This window comes from Haliotis cracherodii, unplaced genomic scaffold, assembly GCF_022045235.1.
Source record: "Haliotis cracherodii isolate W230 unplaced genomic scaffold, xgHalCrac1.p SCAF_6, whole genome shotgun sequence".
Classification (NCBI taxonomy): Eukaryota; Metazoa; Mollusca; class Gastropoda; order Lepetellida; family Haliotidae; genus Haliotis; species Haliotis cracherodii.
The window spans coordinates 41,574,526-41,596,731 of NW_027266319.1; the positions used below are offsets into that span (position 1 = coordinate 41,574,526).

Genomic DNA, 22,206 nt, shown 5'->3' on the forward strand with positions numbered 1-22,206 from the left:
AATGTTACAATGAGAGAGCCAGGGATGTCAGACGCTGTTTATCCTGATGGAAGAACTGCATGTCATACACTTCACAGGAATTCGCTGCCGGAGGAGCAAGACGTAGCTCTGAATCGTCGTGACGAAGAATGAGAGAAGTTATCAATAAAACAAGTGTCATATATACAAGATTAAACGAGTCTCCGTTCCAAAATGTTATGAAAAGAAAAGGTAGTCGTATTAATAAGGGTACTTTGTTGGGCAAGACACACATGCTGAACAGTTAAGGGGTGGTTTGAGTATCGACGGGTGCAACCTTTGTTCATGTCAACAGAGGCCATGAGAACCCCATCTCTGTTACAGCTAAGTCAATCTTTATTTGGAACGACGTCACAGTCTTTTTCGATGGATGACGTCATCTTCAATTTGTTTTGACAATGCGCAGACATGAAGTCACAATCAGTACAAACTGGCGTCAACTAATCAATCAGCTCGAAGCAAATCCTATATTGTTTAGTGAGTGTAACCGAAATATATCTCACATAAGTATTATAATATGTTTGTTCGGAGGGTACAATTAATTCCCGATTATTTTTGTTACATAACATGGATAAACACTATTTGATGCTAAAATGAATAATTAGAATAAGAGTGACAAAGAGTGAGCTGGGTTTAACGCCGCTAACAGTTATATTACGTCGTATCGCTTAAACATGTACCGTGGGTTTTGCGCTTGGAAACCATGGTTCATAATTAGGACTAATTTTGTATTGAATCCTGTTTCAGCTGATCCTTGCACTACTAAGGTGGGGGAGGGGGCAATTCTCCGCAAAATACAAATGTAGAGACGCACAAACTAAAATACAATATAATATTAAATTTTGAATGAGTGAGTGAGTATGATTTGATTAGCTGTATTTCAGTTGTACCACGATGTGTCAGCCGACGCGGGTCTAAAGGTTTGAAAAACCCACGAGTATGTGCATATAGTGCTGGAACTTAGAAACATATTCAGTTGCATCTGGCATCCTATGTTTCTGTCACGCCAAAGGGCCGCAACTCTGCAAGGCTAATTGCGACGCTTTAAACATTTGGGCCATGTGTGTTACTGCACTGAACGATGGATCATATCGTACCGAACCCTTCCCTTTAACAAACTACCAGTTAATATAAAATTAATACACACGCGGAAACAATGGCGAAGTGTTAAATATAAGGCAGTTTAAGTTCGTCAACGAAACCGATACTTTTATGCGTAAAGCTAATAAAATTCATACGTGACGATCGACGTACGGATCTGAAGCTGCCGACAGCTATGGGTATCAGTATAATTATGCAGTGGGCAATGGACGTTGTGAATCCTACAACTGATAGCAGGTGGTGCTGACATCTCCACGCTCAGGCTCCACTTGCCCGCACAATCCCCTGTGTTCCGATGTGTCATCAGTCGAGCTTGTACTTACTTCCTTCCCCTGTCCCATCTACATCATACATTCAACAACACAACATTTCACGACCAGGCCTGATATGGGGTCGCTTGGGGTCATCAAGGGTGAGTTCATTACCTTGTATATAAGTCTTGCATGTTTCCGCACTTATATGTGTGTTACTTTAAAACATGTTATAGGCAATAACTATTTCAAACCTTTGGACTATGGGGTTTCTTGAAGGTCGTAATTTTAGTGTTATCTTCATTATAGGTCTTTATATACAAACACCAACACGTAGCCGAAATTTAGTCAGTACCATACCAATGTAAACGTAATAAACGCCCCAGACCTGAATCACTTCGGAATCCCCCTCACTTTCAGCTGATGTGCCGTTATATACGCCGAGATACTGAATGCAGTTACTCTCTCACTTGTAATGAACTGTGTTAATTATATTCGTATCGTATCCTTTCGTCAGATGAATAGCTTGGGTTTGTATTGTTCTCTCTCAATGCTACATCAATTTAACAAGGGCCTATACGGAAACGACCTAAGCACCAGACGTATCAACCAGAACAACACATGCGAAAGACATTCCAGACTAACACATCAGACATGCAAATAAGACCAACACACCAGACCTATTCATCAGACCAACACATCAGACCGACAATCTAGAAAAACACACAAAACCTACTCAACAGACCAACACTTCAGACCTACACATCAGACTTACACACCAGATCTACTCATTAGAGCAACACACCGGATGAAAAAACCACACACAAGGCCTACCAACCAGCACTACAAACTAAATCTACACACCAGACCTACACACAAGACTCACAAGCTAGACCCACACACCACACCAACATACCAGATCTACACACCAGACAAATACACCGGATCAACACACTAAACCCACTGGACACATCAGACCTACACACAAGACCTACTCAACAGACCTACACTCCGGACCTATTCATCAGACCTAAACTACAGACCTACTCATCAGACCTACACATCAGAACTACACACAAGACCTACTCATCAGACCTACACTCCAGACCTACTCATCAGACCTACACTTCAGACCTACGCACCTTAACATACACCAGATTCACAAGCTAAAATCCACACACCAGACCAACACACCGACCCAACACACCAGAACTATACTGAAGACCCACACACCAGACCCACACACCATACCAACACATCAGACCTACAGAACCAGACCTACACACCAGACAAACACACCAGACAAACACACCAGAAGAACACACCAGACCAACACTGGACCTACACACCAGACCTACTCAAAAGACCTACTCATCAGATCTACACTCCCGACCTACGCACCTTACTACACACCAGATTAACTAGCTGTATGCACACACGGGACCAACATAACGACCCAACACATCAGACCTACACTGAAAACCCACACACCAGCCAAACACACCAGACATACTCACCAGACATAAGCGCCTCACCACACACCAGATTAACTAGCTGGATCCACACACCGGACCAACACACCGACCCAACAAACCAGACCTACACTGAAGACCCACACACAAGACCCACACACAAGACCAACACACCAGACCTACACACCAGACCAACACACCAGACCTACAGAACCAGACCTACGTACCAGACCTACATACCAGACCCACATAAGACCAACACGCGCACCAGACATACGCACCTTACCACACACTAGATTAACAAGCTAGATCCACACACCGGACCAACACACCGACACAACACACTAGACCTACACTAAGGACTAACACACCAAACTTACATGCCAAACTAACACACCAGTCCAATACACGAGACCAATACACCAGATCAACAAACCAGACCTACTTACCGGACCCACACACCAGACCTACTCATCAGACATTCTCACCAGACCTACTCATCTGACCTACACACCAGGCCTTCTCACCAGACCTACTCACCAGACCTACTAATAAGACCTATACATCAGACCTACACATCAGACCTACTCATCAGACCTAAACTCCACACCTACACTCCACACCTACTCACCAGACCTACACTACACCCCTACCCATTTGACCTATACACAAAACCTACACATCAGACCTACACATCAGACCTACACATCAGACCTACACATAAAGCCTATTCATCAGACCTAAACCCCAAACCTACTCATCAGACCTACACTCCACACCTACTCATCAGACCTACACTCCAGCCCTAGTCATTAGACCTATACACAAAACCTACACATCAGACCTACACACAAAACCTACTCATCAGACCTACTCATCAGACCTACACTCGAGACCAACAAATCAGGCCTACTCATCAAACCAACACTCTAGACCTACTCATTAGACCTACACACCAGACCTACTCATCAGACCTACACCCCAGACCTACTCATCAGACCTACACTACAGACCTACACATCAGACCTACACATCAGACCTGCACATTAGACCTACCCACAAAACCTACTCATCAGACCTACACTCTAGAACTACTCATCAGACCTACACTCCAGACCTACGCACCTTAACATACACCAGATTCACAAGCTAAAATCCACACACCAGTCCAACACACCGACCAAACACACCAGAACTATACTGAAGACCCACACACCAGACCCACACATCAGACCAACACATCAGACCTACAGAACCAGACCTACACACCAGACCTACTCAAAAGACCTTCTCATCAGACCTACACTCCAGACCTACGCACCTTAACATACACCAGATTCACAAGCTAGATCCACACACCGGACCAACACACCGACCAAACACACCAGAACTATACTGAAGACCAACACACCAGACCCACACACCAGACAAACACATCAGACCTACAGAACCAGACCTACACACCAGAGCAACAAACCAGACCTACTCAAAAGACCTACTCATCAGATATACACTCCCGACCTACTCACCTTACCACACACCAGATTAACTAGCTGGATGCACACACGGGACCAACACACCGACCCTTCACACCAGGCCTACACTGAAAACCCACACACCAGCCAAACACACCAGCCATACTCACCAAACATACGCACCTCACCACACACTAGATTCAGAACCGAGATCCACACACCGGACCAACATACCGACCCAACATACCAGACCTACACTGAAGACCCACACACAAGACCAACACACCAGACCAACACACCAGACCTACACACCAGACCTACAGACCAAACCTACGTACCAGACCTACATACCAGACCTACATAAGACCAACACGCGCACCAGACATACGAACTTTAACACACTAGATTAACAAGCTAGATCCACACACCGGACCAACACACCGACACAACACACTAGACCTACACTAAGGACTAACACACCTAACCTACACGCCAGACTAACACACCAGTCCAATACACGAGACCAATACACCAGATCAACACACCAGACCTACAGAACCAGACCTACGTACCAGACCTACATACCAGACCCACACAAGACCAACATACCAGACCTACAGAACAAGACCTACACACCAGACCTAAACACTAGATCCACATAAGACCAACACGCGCACCAGACATACGCACCTTACCACACACTAGATTCACAAGGTAGTTCCACACACCGGACCGACACACCGACACAACACACCAGACCTACACTAAGGACTAACACACCTAACCTACATGCCAGACCAACACACCAGTCCAATACACTAGACCACTACACCAGATCAACACACCAGACCTACTTACCAGACCCACACACCAGACCAACACACCAGATCAACACACCAGACATACTCACCAGACCTACTCATCTGACCTACACTCCAGACCAACTCACCAACCCTACTCACCAGACCTACTCATCAGACATTCTCACCAGACCTACTCATCTGACCTACACTCCAGACCAACTCACCAGACCTACTCGCAAGACCAACACACCAGACCAACACACCAGACCTACTTACCAGACCAACAAACCAGATGAACATATCAGGCCAACACACAAGGCCAACACACCATACCAACACACCTGACTTACACACCACACTAATACTCCAGACCAACACACCAGATGAACATACCATACCTACACACATGACCAACAATCAAGACCAACACACAAGACCGTCACAAGAGATATACACAACAGACTGACACAACAGACCGACACACCTGGCCTACACACCAGACCTACACACCAGACCAACACACCAGACCTACCCACATGACCAACAACCAAGACCAACACACAAGACTATCACAAGAGATATACACAACAGACTGACACAACAGACCTACACACCTGGCCTAAGTACCAGACCTACACACCAGACCAACACACCAGACCTACACACCAGACCTAAACACCAGACCAACACACCAGACCCACACACAGACCTAAACACCAGACCAACACACCAGACCTACTCTCCAGACCTACACACCAGACCAACAAAAGAAGACCTACACACCAGACCAACAAGACCTACACACCAGACCAACAAGACCTACACATCAGAACCACGCAACAGGCCAATACAACAAACCAATACACCAGACCTACACACCAGACTTACACACCAGACTAACACACCAGATCAATACACCACACCACACCACACCATAACACAACACAACACAACACAACAAACATAACACATCCATACATCACACCAACACACCACACCAATATATCCACCAACACATCACACGAACACCACACCAACAAATCACACCAGCAGACCACGCCCATACACCACGCCCATACACCCGCCCATACATCACCCCAATACATCACACCAACACAACACACCCATACACCACACCAACACACCACACCAACACAACACACCCATACACCACCCCAACACACCACACCCATACACCACAGCCATACACCACACCAACACATCACACCAACAAAACACACCCATACACCACCCCAACACAACACACCCATACACCACAGCCATACACGACACCAACACAACACACCCATACACCACCCCAACACAACACACCCATACACCACAGCCATACACCACCCCAACACACCACACCCATACACCACCCCAACACATCACACCAGCACAACACATCCATACACCACACCAACACATCACACCAACACAACACACCCATACACCACACCCATACACCACACTAACACACCACACCAACACACCAGACCCATACACCACCCCAACACATCACACAAGCACAACACATCCATACACCACACCAACACACCACACCCATACACCACACCAACACACCACACCAACACACCACCCCAACACCACACCCTTACACCACACCAACACAACACACCACACCCATACACCACACACCACACCAACACACCACACCCATACACCCGCCCATACACCCGCCCATACATCACCCCAACACACAGACCTACACACCAGACAAACACACCAGACCTACGCACCAGACCTACATATAAGACCCACATAAGACCAACACAACAGACATACAGAACCAGACCTACACACCAGACCTCAACACAAGACCAACACACCAGACCAACGCACCAGACCAACACACCGGATCAACATACCAGGCAAACACACAAGACCAACACACTATACCAACACACCTGACCTACACACCACACTAACACTCCAGACCAACACACCAGATGAACATTCCAGGCCTACACACAAGACCAACAATCCAGTCCAACAAACAGGACCATCACAAGACAAATACACACCAGACTGACACACCAGACCTACACACCTGGCCTTCACACCAGACCAACACACCAGATGAACATACCATACCTACACACATGACCAACAATCAAAACCAACACACAAGACCATCACAAGAGATATACACAACAGACTGACACAACAGACCGACACACCTGGCCTACACACCACACCTACACACCAGACTGACACACTAGACCAACACCCCAGGCCAGCACATGTTTACCAGACCATAACTACAGACCCACACACCAGACCTACGCGCCTGATCAACACACCAGACCTACACTAAAGACTAACACACCTAACCTACACGCCAGACCAACACACCAGTCCAATACACCAGATCAACACACTTTACCAACACACCAGGTCAACACTCCAGACCTACACACCAGGTCCAAACATCAGACTTAAACACCAGCCCTACACACCAGACAAACAAACAAGAGCACCACTCCAGATCATCGCAAACAAACAACACACCACACCAACACAACACACCTATACACCACAGCCATACACCACACCAACACATCACACCAACAAAACACACCCATACACCACCCCAACACAACACACCCATACACCACAGCCATACACGACACCAACACAACACACCCATACACCACCCCAACACAACACACCCATACACCACAGCCATACACCACCCCAACACACCACACCCATACACCACCCCAACACATCACACCAGCACAACACATCCATACACCACACCAACACATCACACCAACACAACACACCCATACACCACACCCATACACCACACTAACACACCACACCAACACACCAGACCCATACACCACCCCAACACATCACACAAGCACAACACATCCATACACCACTCCAACACACCACACCCATACACTACACCAACACACCACACCAACACACCACACCAACACCACACCCTTACACCACAACAACACAACACACCACACCCATACACCACACACCACACCAACACACACCACCAATACACCCGCCCATACACCCGCCCATACATCACCCCAACACATCACACCAACACAACACACCCATACACCACACCAACACATCACACCAACACACCACACCCATACACCACATCATCACACCACATCATCACACCACACCATCACACCACATCATCACACCACATCATCACACCACACCATCACACCACATCATCACACCACATCATCACACCACATCATCACACCACACCATCACACCACATCATCACACCACATCATCACACCACATCATCACACCACACCATCACACCACATCATCACACCACATCATCACACCACATCATCACACCACACCATCACACCACACCTACAACGCACCCGACTTCCTCACCACACCAACGCATGATCCATTGAGATTTATACTGAGCCAAAGGACATGTTGATATTTCTTTTTCATTCAACGCATGATGATGAATATTGTAATTAAACTTCCCTGACCAACACAACATACCTACATACCAAAATCATAAGCATGTGTTTGCAAATCACTATCAATAAGTGAAACCCGGTACATGATGCAGTTCGTATCCGGAATCTGAAACACGTTTAATAGGCATGTGTGACTCAGAGACTGGAAACGCGGAAACTGTACTGCATACAAAATGTAACAGGCAGTGAAATAAACTCACTGACATGTCCAAATGTCTTCTTATGTATACATAAATAGGGTATTAATATTGCCAAGTACAGAGCAATATGAAAAACCGCAACATGTTTCAAACAGCTGTATTTAAATATCACTGAATTCGTGTATATGTATATGTTGACTGGAAGTGCATTCCGTTATATGAACTGTGAATAGCTTTTAGCTAGATTACACCTTCAACTCTGGTGTTGAAGTAACCACAGGAATCTGATACCGGTAGATACGTAACCAAGAACAAAACATCTATGTGCGTCCTGTCCATGTTGGCTACTTGTGTGGTCATTCACTGACCACCCATAGAGGCCAGTGTGAGATATACGGTTCAATGTATGTATTGTAAGATAAATACTGACCACCCAGTCTGCTTCATACAGATCAGTGTGAGATATTTGGTTCAGTGTCTACATTGTGACATATATCATTCACTGACCACTCATTTAGCTTCGGAGAGGCCAGTCTGAGTTATACGGTTCAATGTATGTATTGTAAGATAAATACTGACCACCCAGTCTGCTTCAGACAGATCAGTGTGAGATATGCGGTTCAATGTCCACATTGTGCGATATACCATTCATTCACTACAATAAATGTTATATGATGTATGGTTCACTGTCTACATTGTAAAATCTATACTCCACTGACAACATTGTAAGATATATGGTTCACTGTCTACTTTGTAAGATCTATACTCCACTGACAACATTGTAAGATATATGCTCCACTGCCAACAGTGTTAGATATATGACCCATTGCCAACAGTGTTAGATATATGACCCATTACCAACATTGTAAAATACATGGTGCCCTGACAACAGTGTAAGATATATGCTCCACTGACAACATTGTAAGATATATGCTCCACTGACAACAGTGTATGACCCATTGCCAACCCATATGTGTAAGACATATCGTCCACTCTCAACAGTGTAAGATATATGGCCCACTCTCTACAGTGTAAGATATATGCTCCACTCTCTATAGTGTAAGATATATGCTCCTCTCTCTACAGTGTAAGATATATGCTCAACTCTCTACAGTGTAAGATATATGGCCCACTCTCTACAGTGTAAGATATATGCTCCACTCTCTATAGTGTAAGATATATGCTCCTCTCTCTACAGTGTAAGATATATGCTCAACTGTCTACAGTGTAAGATATATGGTCCGCTCTCTACAGTGTAAGATATGTGCCTCTCTCTACAGTGCAAGATATATGCCTCTCTCTACAGTGTAAGATATATGGTCCACTCTCTACAGTGTAAGATATATGCTCCACCCTCTACAGTGTAAGATATATGCTCGACCCTTTACAGTGTAAGATATATTGTCCACTCTCTACAGTGTAAGATATATGGTCCACTCTCTACAGTGTAAGATATATGCTCCACTCTCTACAATGTAAGATATATGCTCCACCCTCTACAGTGTAATATATATGCTCCACCCTCTACAGCGTTAGATATGTGCCGCTCTCTACAGTGCAAGTTAATGCTCCACTCTCTACAGTGTAAGATATATGGTCCACTCTCTACAGTGTAAGATATATGGTCCACTCTCTACAGTGTAAGATATATGCTCCACTCTCTACAGTGTAAGATATATGCTCCACCCTCTACAGTGTAAGATATATGCTCCACCCTCTACAGCGTTAGATATGGTCCTCTCTCTACAGTGCAAGTTAATGCTCCACTCTCTACAGTGTAAGATATATGCTCCACTCTCTACAGTGTAAGATATATAGTCCACTCTCTACAGTGTAAGATATGTGCGTCTCTATACAGTGTAAGATATATGGTCCACTCTCTACAGTGTAAAATATATGGTCCACTCTCTACAATGTAAGATATATGGTCCACTCTCTTGAGTGTAAGATATATGGTCCACTCTCTACAGTGTAAGATAGATGTTCCACTCCCTGCAGTGTAAGATATATGCTCCACTCTCTACAGTGTAAGATATATGCTCCACTCTCTACAGTGTAAGATATATTGTCCACTCTCTACAGTGTAAGATGTATGGTCCACTCTCTACAATGTTAGATAGATGCTCCACACTCTCTACAGTGTAAGATATATGGTCCACTCTCTACAGTGTAAGATATATGTAACACTCTCTACAGTGTAAGATATATGCTCCACTCTCTACAGTGTAAGATATATAGTCCACTCTCTTGAGTGTAAGATATATGGCCAGCTCTCTGCAGTGTAAGATAGATGATCCACTCTCTACAGTGTAAGATATATGCTCCACCCTCTACAGTGTAAGATATATGGCCCACTCTCTACAGTGTTATATATATAGTCCACTGCATTTGTTCCCTAGGTTGCTGCCTGTTCGTGTTTCTGTCTGGAGCATCCGGCGCAATGAAAGTCGGCACAGACATAGCGGAAAGGTAATAATTATTTTTTCACTTCTTTAAAGTCATCGTAGCTATCTGAAAAACTACTAAACCCGTTCAATATATATATGTAAAAGTGCTGTCTCATACTACCCGCTGTTGACTGCCGTTTCTATGTTGCTTTGTATGTTCATGTGGTTGAATTTACATCCTTTTCCAAAACGTGAGCCATTTCACATGTATGTGTTTCCTCCCAAGGGCTGAGGAGATGTATGACGAGAAGCCGTCAAGAGGTCCGACTGGTGACCAAACCATGAGGTTTGTCAATGAACTGACAATGTGTCTGCGGGAGGTATTCACATCACCAGTGCCCCAGCTGCAGGTGACTGCTCGACCACCGACCACTGACGTCCCAACCACGTAAGTACATGCAAAATCTCCCTCATCCTCGACATTTCTCAAAAGTATGTGTATGAACATTGTTTATTGTTTACGCCACAACCAGCAGTATTCCAGCTGTATCAAATAACCAATTAACTGACTGTATAACCAATACACACATGCACACACGCACGCACGCACGCACGAACGCACGCACCCAGGCATACAAACGCCAACAACCACGCCGTCGAGGTTCGATGACACTCAATACACCAAAGTAAGTCACAGAGGCTGACCACCGGATTCACTTAGTCGACTCTTGCGTCATCCACGGGTTACTGAGGGTCTATTTTAATCCAAAATACACACGGGTCTGTTCCTATACAGCCTGAAGACAACATCTAGCCCGTGGCATGATCCCCTTCCCAACCCCTTTATACCTTCAGGTATGATGGTGTTACTATCAAGTCACATGTATAATACATGCTTCTCTGAACACACTTTGTTCCCGATGTTACTCACATATACCCACATAAACAGAGAGATCGAGAGAGAGAAAAGGTGAGACACAGAGAGACAGATATAGAGAGAAAGAAAAAGAGAGGGTGCAACGTTTTACGTCGCAATAGTCTGCCACCATGGCACCATGTTAATAATCGAACTAGGTCAGGCAAACCGGCTATATAATTATCATCTCCATGTAACTAGGTAATTATCCCCACAGGACGAGCAGGATTGACATCATGTAACTAGGTAATCATCCCCGCGGGACGAGCAGGAATGACACGATGTAACTAGGTAATCCTACTCACAGGACGAGCAGGAATGACACCATGTAACTAGGTAATCATCCCCACGGGACGAGCAGGAGTGACACCATGTAACTTGGTAATCACCCCCAAAGGACGAGCAGGAATGACACCATGTAGCTAGGTAACCATCCCCAAAGGACGAGCAGGATTGACACCATGGAACTAGGTAATCGTCCCCACAGGACGAGCTGGATTGACACCATGTAACTAGGTAATCGTCCCCAAAGGACGAGCAGGTTTGACACCATGATACATGCATCAACTTGCCATTTGTTATATAGACCCCATCAAAGTTTATATATATGTTAGACGTTCAGTAGTTTCAAAAGTAGTCTCTCTCTCTCTCTCTCTCTCTCTCTCTCTCTCTCTCTCTCTCTCTCTCTCTCTCTCTCTCTCTCTCTCTCTCTCTCCGTGTGTCTCTCTCTCCCTCTCTTTCTGTGTGTCTCTCTCTGTGTCTCTCTCACTTTCTGTGTATCTCTCTTTCTCTCACTCTCGTGGTTATAGTTTTCTCACGACTGATAGCATGTGATTGTGCTGTATCATTGCAACAACAATAGCTCTACTATTGTGCTATGACTAGGTTGTGTGTCGTGTTCCTTCCGTACTTCCGACCTTGTGGGAAAGGTTGTTCTGGCCATCACAGCAGGTCGTATAGGCAGCTTCATCACGTCCACATCATTCACCAATGTACACTGTATACATTAACACATCTGGTATCATAACTGTCTTTCATGTTGTGTCAGCAAGGAAGTGTGTGGCAGATTTTACAATACTTCTGTTACCTTGTCAGTGACATGCACACGTGAAGATCCGGGGTAGAATTGGTCTTCAGCAACTCAAGCTTGCCACAAAAGGTGACTATGCTTGTCGTAAGAGGAGACTCACGGGATCGGGTGGTCTGGCTCGCAGACTTGATTGATGCATGTCATCGTATCCCAATTGCGTGGATCGATGAAGTTGATGTCAATCACTGGATTGTCTGGTTCAGACTCGATTATTTACAGACAGCCGTCATACTCCTGGAAAACTGCAGTGTAATCCCGCAGTTTTTTTTGTATAAGCCACGTAAACAGACCCACTTGTTCACATAGTGTCAGCAAGCCTCTGCGGTTCGAACTACACTCATTAAACAAACCGGTAAGAAACAAGAGTACAATTCCGAGGAATGATATCTTTTTAAGGTTCATCGTCAGCAAAAAACAGAAGATAAGCTATGCTCGTTAGGAAAGATTCATGCGTCACGGTAACATGATGATGTATGAGAAACTAGAAGTTATTGGCAATTATTCGTGGTTTAGTTTTCCAAAGCTAAAACCTGAAATCTGACCTTATTTAAGAAACGTTCAACGGTAGGAACGTTTGCAGTTAATCATTATGTATATTTGACTGCATCAATGAACAAGAGTTTGGATATTGTATTGCATTGCCTCTTGTGCAGCATTTGAACATACAGTAAACTACGTTTATAATGAACACGCATATTACGAACTGAAATTGGAAATTAGCATCGTGTATTAAACAATGTCGTGTTTCTTCCACTAGAATAATGGACGGTCGGGTAGCCTAGAGGTTAAAGCGTTCGCTCGTCACACAGAAGACCCGGGTTCCATTCCCGACATGGGTACAATATGTGAAGCCCATTTGTGGTGTCCCCCGCCGTGATATTGCTGGAATATTGCTAAAAGTGGAGTAAAACCTCACTAACTCCACTAGAATAAAATACACGTAGCATCTTCGAATGTAGTGATGACGTAGTTTAAGAACTTCTTACACGTAATATGTTCCTCACTTCACCCAACATGTGTGTTCAATCCACAGAACCCCGGCACGATGTGTTTACGGCGACCGGAGTGGAAACGTTATCATTCAAACAGCGGCACAGCGACAACGACGATCTCAACAGCTTAAGAAAGAAATTAAAAAGTAGGTTTCTACCTTACATGTTACATTAAAACGAAGTGAACGATTTGACAATTTCCGTGAATTGCATCGTTTTACAAAACATATTTTGTAGGTATTGTACCTGTCCGAATAGTAACTTCAGGCATCCAGTCAGGAGATTTCAGCGTGATATATATTTTAAGAACCAGTTTATTTTGGGAGAAATATTTTCATATTAGCATATTCTAGATCATCCACTGGATTAGAATTGAAAATAAAAATTATTAAAAAATATTTTATCATATAAAAATTTAATACAATTTGTAATATTATTCATAGAAACATTATAAACCCCCTGCTATTTCAGATTTCATAACTGTATCTGTCGTACTTCGCTTGTGGACCACCCTCATCATTGCGACTTCAACATGCTAGAAACAGACTACAATCGGACTGTCCTAGAGAGTTGTCTTGGCAACAACAACATCTCAGAGAAGGCCACACTCACCTACAGATCGAAAGGTACACTACTGTAGTCATACCAAATATATTCATACAACAGTGGACGGAGGAGTAGACTGGGTTAAGGTGATCGGGACACAAAGTGATGCATGTCTTCGAAACCCACAACCACGAGTATGGTGCTTACAATCAGGGGAATCTGGGATTCGATCCCCCGATCATATGAAAGGCATAAGGGACGCAATTCTACGCAGCGACTTGCGCGGCCTTTGACATCGCCACCCGTGCACCCGCACTGATTCTAGTACACTGTTTTATATTAAGTACAATAATCGTTTCTGAATCTATCAAACACCGACTGGTATAGTCGATGTTTCAACTGGATTATTGTTCATCTGTTTCAGAGTTTCACTGTCACTTGAGAAATAATTTCACTGTCAGATGCTATCCTAAACAGAGTTCGTTGGAAGCTAGAGACACCAAGTACGTATGTGCAAACACTTTAATAATTATCTACATATCTATTGCTTTTATTACCAGTCCTACATCTTACTTGCTCCACTTTAATCACTGAGACCCGTGAAGATCCGGGGTAGAATAGGTCTTCAGCAACCCATACTTGCCGTAAATGGTAACTATGCTTGTCGTAAGAGGCGACTAACAGGATTGGTTGGTCAGGCTCGCTGACCTGATCGATGTATGTCATCGAAACCTAACTGCGTGGATCGATGCCCATGATGTCAATCACTGGATTGTCTGGTCCAGACTCGATTATTTACAATCTCATTAAAATCAGATCTTACTTCTCGTAATCGCTAAACAAAGGTCTGAGGACATCCCATTACGGGTCACGTCAGAACGACCTTTCATCCGACCAATCAAAGCGTCGCTTACCAGATCATGAAAGTGACAGTCGGAATGTGTTTTCCGAACATGCAACCTCGAAAGCGTTAACACGGGGTATCCCGAACGACAGTTACGGCCCGTACGACTGATTCCGTCAAGTGTCTCTCGCTTCCGTGGGATAAAAAGATTTGAACGGAGGAGGCGTTGCACAGGACGTGGGAAGCACTGCCATACAATCGTAACCATATATTAGACATTCTGGAATGTTCGTTTGTTCAGTTTTCAAAATTTTAATCGAGAACTGTGTCAACATATTTTTCAAGTGTAGCCTGAAATGGAAGTCGCCAGGTTGAAACGAGTGCCGTAAAGCTCGAGAAAGCTGCTTTCTCATTGGCTGATATCGGCTTCTTGTTATTCGTTTCAGTGGTCGGTCAAAATTCGCGAAAGGTCGTTCTGACGTGTCCCGTAAGGGGATCTCCTCAGATCTTTGTTTAGCGATAGCGAAACTAAGATCTGATTTTAATGAGATTGGATTATTTACAGACCGCCGTCATACTGTTCGAATATTGCTGAGTGCGGCGTTAAACAAACAAACAAACAACACACACTGACGTCCTAAACCAAACTATTATTTCAGATTCCTGTCAATATTGGTGTGTTTATCAAGTGCTCTAAACAGTATTGAATGTAAGTATATTAGTCGAAAAGTAATAGTCTGCTACCAATGCCCACATAAAATTAATATACCATATCTTGGGCCTGGTCTTCTTTATGCATCTAAAAAGCGACCGACGTTTATCTATATTCCTATTCAAGGGGTTATATTATAATTACGCGTTGTAAAAATACACATTTGGAGGATGTTAGTGTGTCCACATTGCTCTCCTCTCCTGCAGGTGACATGTCAGGACGGACAACCAACAGACACAGCGTGACCACCAGCTACCCCGTGGGGATGTCTGATAAGTTCAGATTAGTGTTTCTTGTCATGGTTGTGGTGCTGGGTCTACTGCTCGGCATATTAGGGACTGTCTGTGGCGTCTTCTGCTGGAGAAGGAGACAGAAGAGAAGGTACTGGTCAGATTCACCCCTTGATTACTTATATAATTAGAGCAGCTTCCTAATCCTCCTCCAGGTTTTATCCTACATACATATACTACAATAAGGCGGATTCTCCTTCAGCGTCATTGAATGTCTGCGTGCGTTCGTTCGTTCATGCGTGCGTAAACTCCATCACACACCCTTATTGTGTTCCTTACTTGGTCTGTCAGAACCATATACCGTCCTCACAGAGTTACCCAAAGGGTAAATGTTCAGGACCTGTGTCACTTTGGATGTTTCACATACAGCTGAACTAAGAGACTAAATGAACTAAGTCTCACCCATGTGGATGGCCCAAGTAAGCAGCCATTTTTGACCGTCTCTGCCACGGAACCCTGCAATCGAACAGCCAGCTGCGGGAGGGGGGAGGGGGTATGGGAATTTGCTGTAAGGACGGTTCTTTTGATATTAGATATGTCATATATCTAATCTGGATATAAAATCTCATCCCAGAATATTAAATTGTCACATCACAAAGGATGCAGGGCGAACCACGTTGATACTTTGAAATTTTGATTCTGTTTTTATGAGGGCGCGATACATCATTGAGTTATTGAGTTATGCGTCTTGTATACATGTGTTACTGTATGTATCCCTGCATATTTATTGAATTAATTCAATAACGAGTTGATGTCTTATTGTCTTATCACAGTGTTCCTACTACGTCGATAGTGAAGAGGACGGGCCCGCGTGTTACTCTGAACACTTATGAACACAGACCCCAAGACATCGTCATATATGAAGAGCTGCCCGACACAGTGAGCACATACATTCATTTACTGCACGGTTTTTGTGGGGTTTTTTTTGTTATAATAGGTGTCAGTCTAAAATGCTACTTTTACAAATAGCGTATACAGTATTTGTCAGAACGTTCCAACTTCTAGCAATAATCGAACAAGACAACGGGAAACTCCAAGAACAAACTCACACCGTGCATAAATATCACCTTTCGATAACCGAACACCTTATGATTAACTACTGGGTTATCCAGTTCCTCCTTAAACCTAGAGAAGACTATTTGAAGGCAAATATGTCAAATAGTATTTCATACTACAGTCAATGTGTAAAATCTGTAAAATGACTTTCCCTTAGGCAATTTACAAAACGCCGAAATATTTCAGTCATCTTACAATTATTTTTCCATTCTTTATATCATAATTATGAATTGCAAAAAATTGCTTCACTTTATTTCATCACCCAGTGACTAAAAATGATAGGATTAATAGAAAACGAAAGTCAATGTTTATTTTTTACATTTTTGCCTTTAATCCTAGCATAATTAGTATATTGTGGTGTTTTACTAATAACTTTTAGTAAATCTGAGGGGAAAATATTTGTAAAATATACTGATAAATTTTGGCGTTTTGTACATTGCCTAAGTGAAATTTCAGTCATAATACATAATGTAGTACCTCATATAACTGTCTAAGATCTGCAAGCAACGTATATTATATCTTCGATATATATGAATATAAGTCATAATGTCTAATGTTGATGGCACAGTGATATACGCTGATTTTGAAAGAGAAAATATATCATAAATCATTACAACCAATCACAAGTCCTCAGAAGATCACATGATAATGTTAATGTAATTTGTGTCTATCGCGTCTTACCAAAAGACGTTAAAATGTAGTACTTTATAAAACAAGTCTGCTCGGAGTCAGTATATTGTGTCTGGGCTAGTAAGCCATGTTAAACTGTATCATTGTATCTCAGTGAACTAGCACAAAACAACAGACATCTGTCTGGACTAGTTCAAAGAGTCACATGCAGACGTGCATGCACGTCACTATATAAGTAAAACCATCTTGAACCGCATAGCACCTCACCTAGCGTCGCTAAAGGTTTGAATGTAAGTTCGCTCCACAAAGGCATGAGTGAGTATGGTTTTACGCCGCTTTTAGATGAGGCGAGTTGCATTGGGGTTTAACGCCGCATTCAAGATTATTGCACTATATAGCAACGTGTATAGCGAGGGTAACAACAAGTACCATCTTTTAACGTCTTATGGTATGACGCGGCCGGGGCTTGAACCTCCGATCTTCCGCCCTCCGTGCGGATGCTCTACCACTAGGCCACGGAGGCGGTCCCGCTTTTAGCAATACTCCAGCAATATCACGGCGGGGGACACCAGAAATGGGCTCCACGCGTTGTACCCATGTAGATAATCGAACCCGGGCTTTTGGCTTGACAATCGAACATTTTAACCACAAGGCGTCACAACCGCCTCCGCAAAGGCAGGTTAGGAAACCAATCTCTATCCAATGATCGTGAGTATCTCAAATGGTATGCCGGTATTGTTTCAGGGCGTTCCCGACCTGTTGCAACAGGGACCCACATCCGTTGTCCACTCCAAGTTCGAAGGTGACCTGTCCGAGTCCGTGTTTGTCCACTCCAACCTACGGAGCGTTACTTACAACTCCGGAGGTCAAGGTTATTACGAGGCTCTCGCACGGCGCACTGATGGTGGGGAACGTGCTCCATCAGGAGCAACCAAGCCAGTGCCCGCACCGAGAACAACTATTCAGTCTCCGAGGCGGCTGTCGTCGGGGAACAACGACTACCTTGATTTGGAGGAGGATTCCCAACAGACCGATGGAACACAACCCAGTGTTAGCAATCCATACTTCGTCCTTGAACCCAGCGCAGAGACAAGCCCCGTGTTACCAGAGGCATCAAGTGTTGGTGTAGATGGGGAATATATGAAGTTAGATGACGAGAACGGTCAGAATAGTGCAACGACTGGGAAAAGAGATGTGGGGAATGATGGATGCTGTAGCAAAACACCCCCGCTGGGAGGCAATGAAGTTCATGATTACCAAAAACTCAACAAGCCCAGCCTGGGCCAGATGGACTCTGTGAGTCACCGTGGGGATGACTATGAGTTTCCCTTGTCACCAGACGCAGGGTTTGACTTGGCCACGACCTACAAACAGAGCGAGGAAGACAGGAGAAGTACTTGTTCACCAGACTATCAGAGATTAACAGGACCTGCTATTCAGCAGCATCAACCAGACACAGGGGAGCCTGAGATAAAAAATGACTACTTCGTGCTGGAGAAGTAGGGCGTGTCATTGCAGCCTATCAGTTGCAGTGTGCATACATGGAACCTGACATGATGATATGTGATATTCGAGGGGCATCTGTGCCCATCTGCCGCGGTTGCGTATGTACCCAGAGCCTCTAAATCTAACATATACAGTTAAACCTCCTTAGTCCGGACACCTGTTAATCTGGAATCTCAACCTTCCAGACGATTACGACCAGGAACACTTACATGTATATAAAGTGATTTTAATCCGATACCTTATCCGCAAATGTGTTAATCCGACCGACTTCAGTGGAATAGCTACGTACGGATTGATAGTGTTTCACTGTACATGGTCGTGAGGTTTTCATCAGCTATTGTCTGTGGTTGTCGTCACTGGTTATCCTTATGCCATTGTTTCCATATCAATGTATTAGTCATAGTTAAACCATTGCTCCTTTGTCTTTGACCGTGGTCTGATTAAACACCACTTGGCTTTTCTCCTCATCATTTATCTTGATGATAGAACAATTTCATGAAAAACGTTTGTCGCCAGCGGAATTCGAACCCACGAAGTTCGCACTGAAGGTTACCGCTCATAGTCTTTTGCCGCGGCGACTTGAAAGAAATTGTTTGAAATCAACAACAAAATATCTATTTTCATCAGGACTAATTGCTTGTCCATTTATGAACTGCGAAATATGTGTTATGCAATTTTATGCAATGTCTCGTGACTGAACACTGTCCTGTATCTTTATTGACTGAAGCCACTCCTCGGTACATGTTGACATATGTTGTATATTTGTATATAGTGCGGTATATATTGATGTAACAATGATGTGCCTCTAATGCCGCCGACAGCGGCCTGAGTGCACGTATTCAAGCGCCGTTCAAACACATCTAAATATGGTATTTTGTGGAAGTAAGTAAGCTAATCTTTTTGTTTCTGGAACATATTGTATATTTATTTATAAATCTCATCATTTGTCCATTATCAATGTTTGTGTATAAATTTAGTTCCCACCATCATATTGTGTGGTTGATGTAAATATACAGTCATTATTTTGTCTGTTATTATTGTGTCATATATTCCGCTGTTTGTGTGTCTGTGAGCGCGTGAGTGAATGTGTTGTTCATACTGTCCGCCGTCATCGTGTGGATATGAATTGATTATGATACTGTCCGCGATGTGCGTGTGTATGTGTGTGTGCGTGCGTGCGTGCGTGCGTACGGGTGTGTGTGTGTGTGTGTGATTTCTCATCATATTGTCCCAAGAAATAATTAAATAAGTGGAGTAAGATTGAACACAGTTTTAATTGGCTAGCGCTTTCAAATCGTACCACGTACAAGTCTCATGAGGCCATAACTGAATAACGGACATATGTATACTGAACCGCAAAAGTAACATTGCATGGAAAGTTGTCATTTAAATATCTGGGTACTTTTTGACAAAGTTTCTAAAATTTAACATTACCTTGTCCGGAAAAATGAAATTTGATGGTAAAAAACAAAGCAGACAATAATAAAACCGATCGTCCAAACGCATCACAGCAACGGCCATGGTAACCCGATGCACGTGAGTTCCGTGCAAATTGAAATGCACATGCGTTCCCCCATTTCATGCCCTATAAAAATCCGACCAGATCGGATAACATTCATTCGTTATTGAATTGCTACCATATACAAAGATTGACAAGAAATCAGCGACACCAAGCCCTTGGACGATTGCAAGCTGGACAAACCGCCCGGCAAGTAGCCAATGCATTTCAAGTCCACGTAAGTACCATATACAGGCTCCAGCAACGGTACCAGACCACCAAAACTACAGAAGACCGACCACTGTCACCGCCGGACGTCAGGATCGTCAGATTGTGCGACAGCATCTTCAAGATCGCTTTGTTACTGCTGCGGAAACTGCTCGACAGACCATGGGGACACACAGGCGACACATTAGTGTGGACATCGTGCGTCGACGATTGACGAACAGACACCTCCACTGTCACAGGCCACACCGAGGACCCATTCTGACACCATGTCATCGCCGGGACCATCAAAAGTGGGCAACACAGCACCAGCATTGGCGCCACCAGCAGTGGAGAAGAGTCATCTTCTCAGTCAAGCCGTTACTGTATCTCAACAGCAGATGGCAGAGGGAGAGTCTGGCAACACCGTGGAGAACGTTATTCGGATGCTTGTGTTGTTGAGAGCGACTCGTGGAGTGGTCCGAGCATCATGGTGTGGGATGGCATTGGTGTTGCACAGAGGGTCGGCCCTATGGTCTTCCAGAACATCGGTCAAGGGAGAGGCAATGGTGTCACAGCAGCTCGGTACATTGATCAAGTATTGAGACCACACGCCATACCTCATTTGGCATGTCGACGCAACCATGGGTTTCAATATGATAACGCCGGTGCCCAAACTGCGAGAGCAACAAGAGACTTCCTCCAACAGAATGGCCTCAGAACAATGCAGGGCAGGAGTGGCCTGCCTTCAGTCCTGATT

At 44.2% G+C, this 22,206-nt stretch overlaps 2 protein-coding genes across 2 annotated transcripts; one reads left to right on the forward strand and one right to left on the reverse strand.

Annotated features, from left to right (window-relative positions):
• Window positions 1-1,341: 1,341 nt before the first annotated feature.
• LOC139445308 (uncharacterized) lies at window positions 1,342-20,726 on the forward strand. The gene is made up of 10 exons (XM_071226431.1): window positions 1,342-1,531; window positions 11,175-11,244; window positions 11,449-11,610; window positions 14,202-14,306; window positions 14,632-14,786; window positions 15,131-15,209; window positions 16,210-16,259; window positions 16,469-16,643; window positions 17,326-17,431; window positions 18,983-20,726. Exons 1-10 carry the CDS (start codon window positions 1,507-1,509, stop codon window positions 19,739-19,741), a joined length of 1,686 nt encoding a protein of 561 aa, XP_071082532.1. The 5' UTR covers window positions 1,342-1,506; the 3' UTR covers window positions 19,742-20,726.
• Window positions 2,058-6,365, reverse strand: LOC139445271 (uncharacterized). Its single transcript, XM_071226407.1, is given in 3 exon segments — window positions 2,058-2,083; window positions 5,944-6,036; window positions 6,275-6,365. Coding segments are annotated over 3 exon segments (210 nt in total).
• Window positions 20,727-22,206: the final 1,480 nt, after the last annotated feature.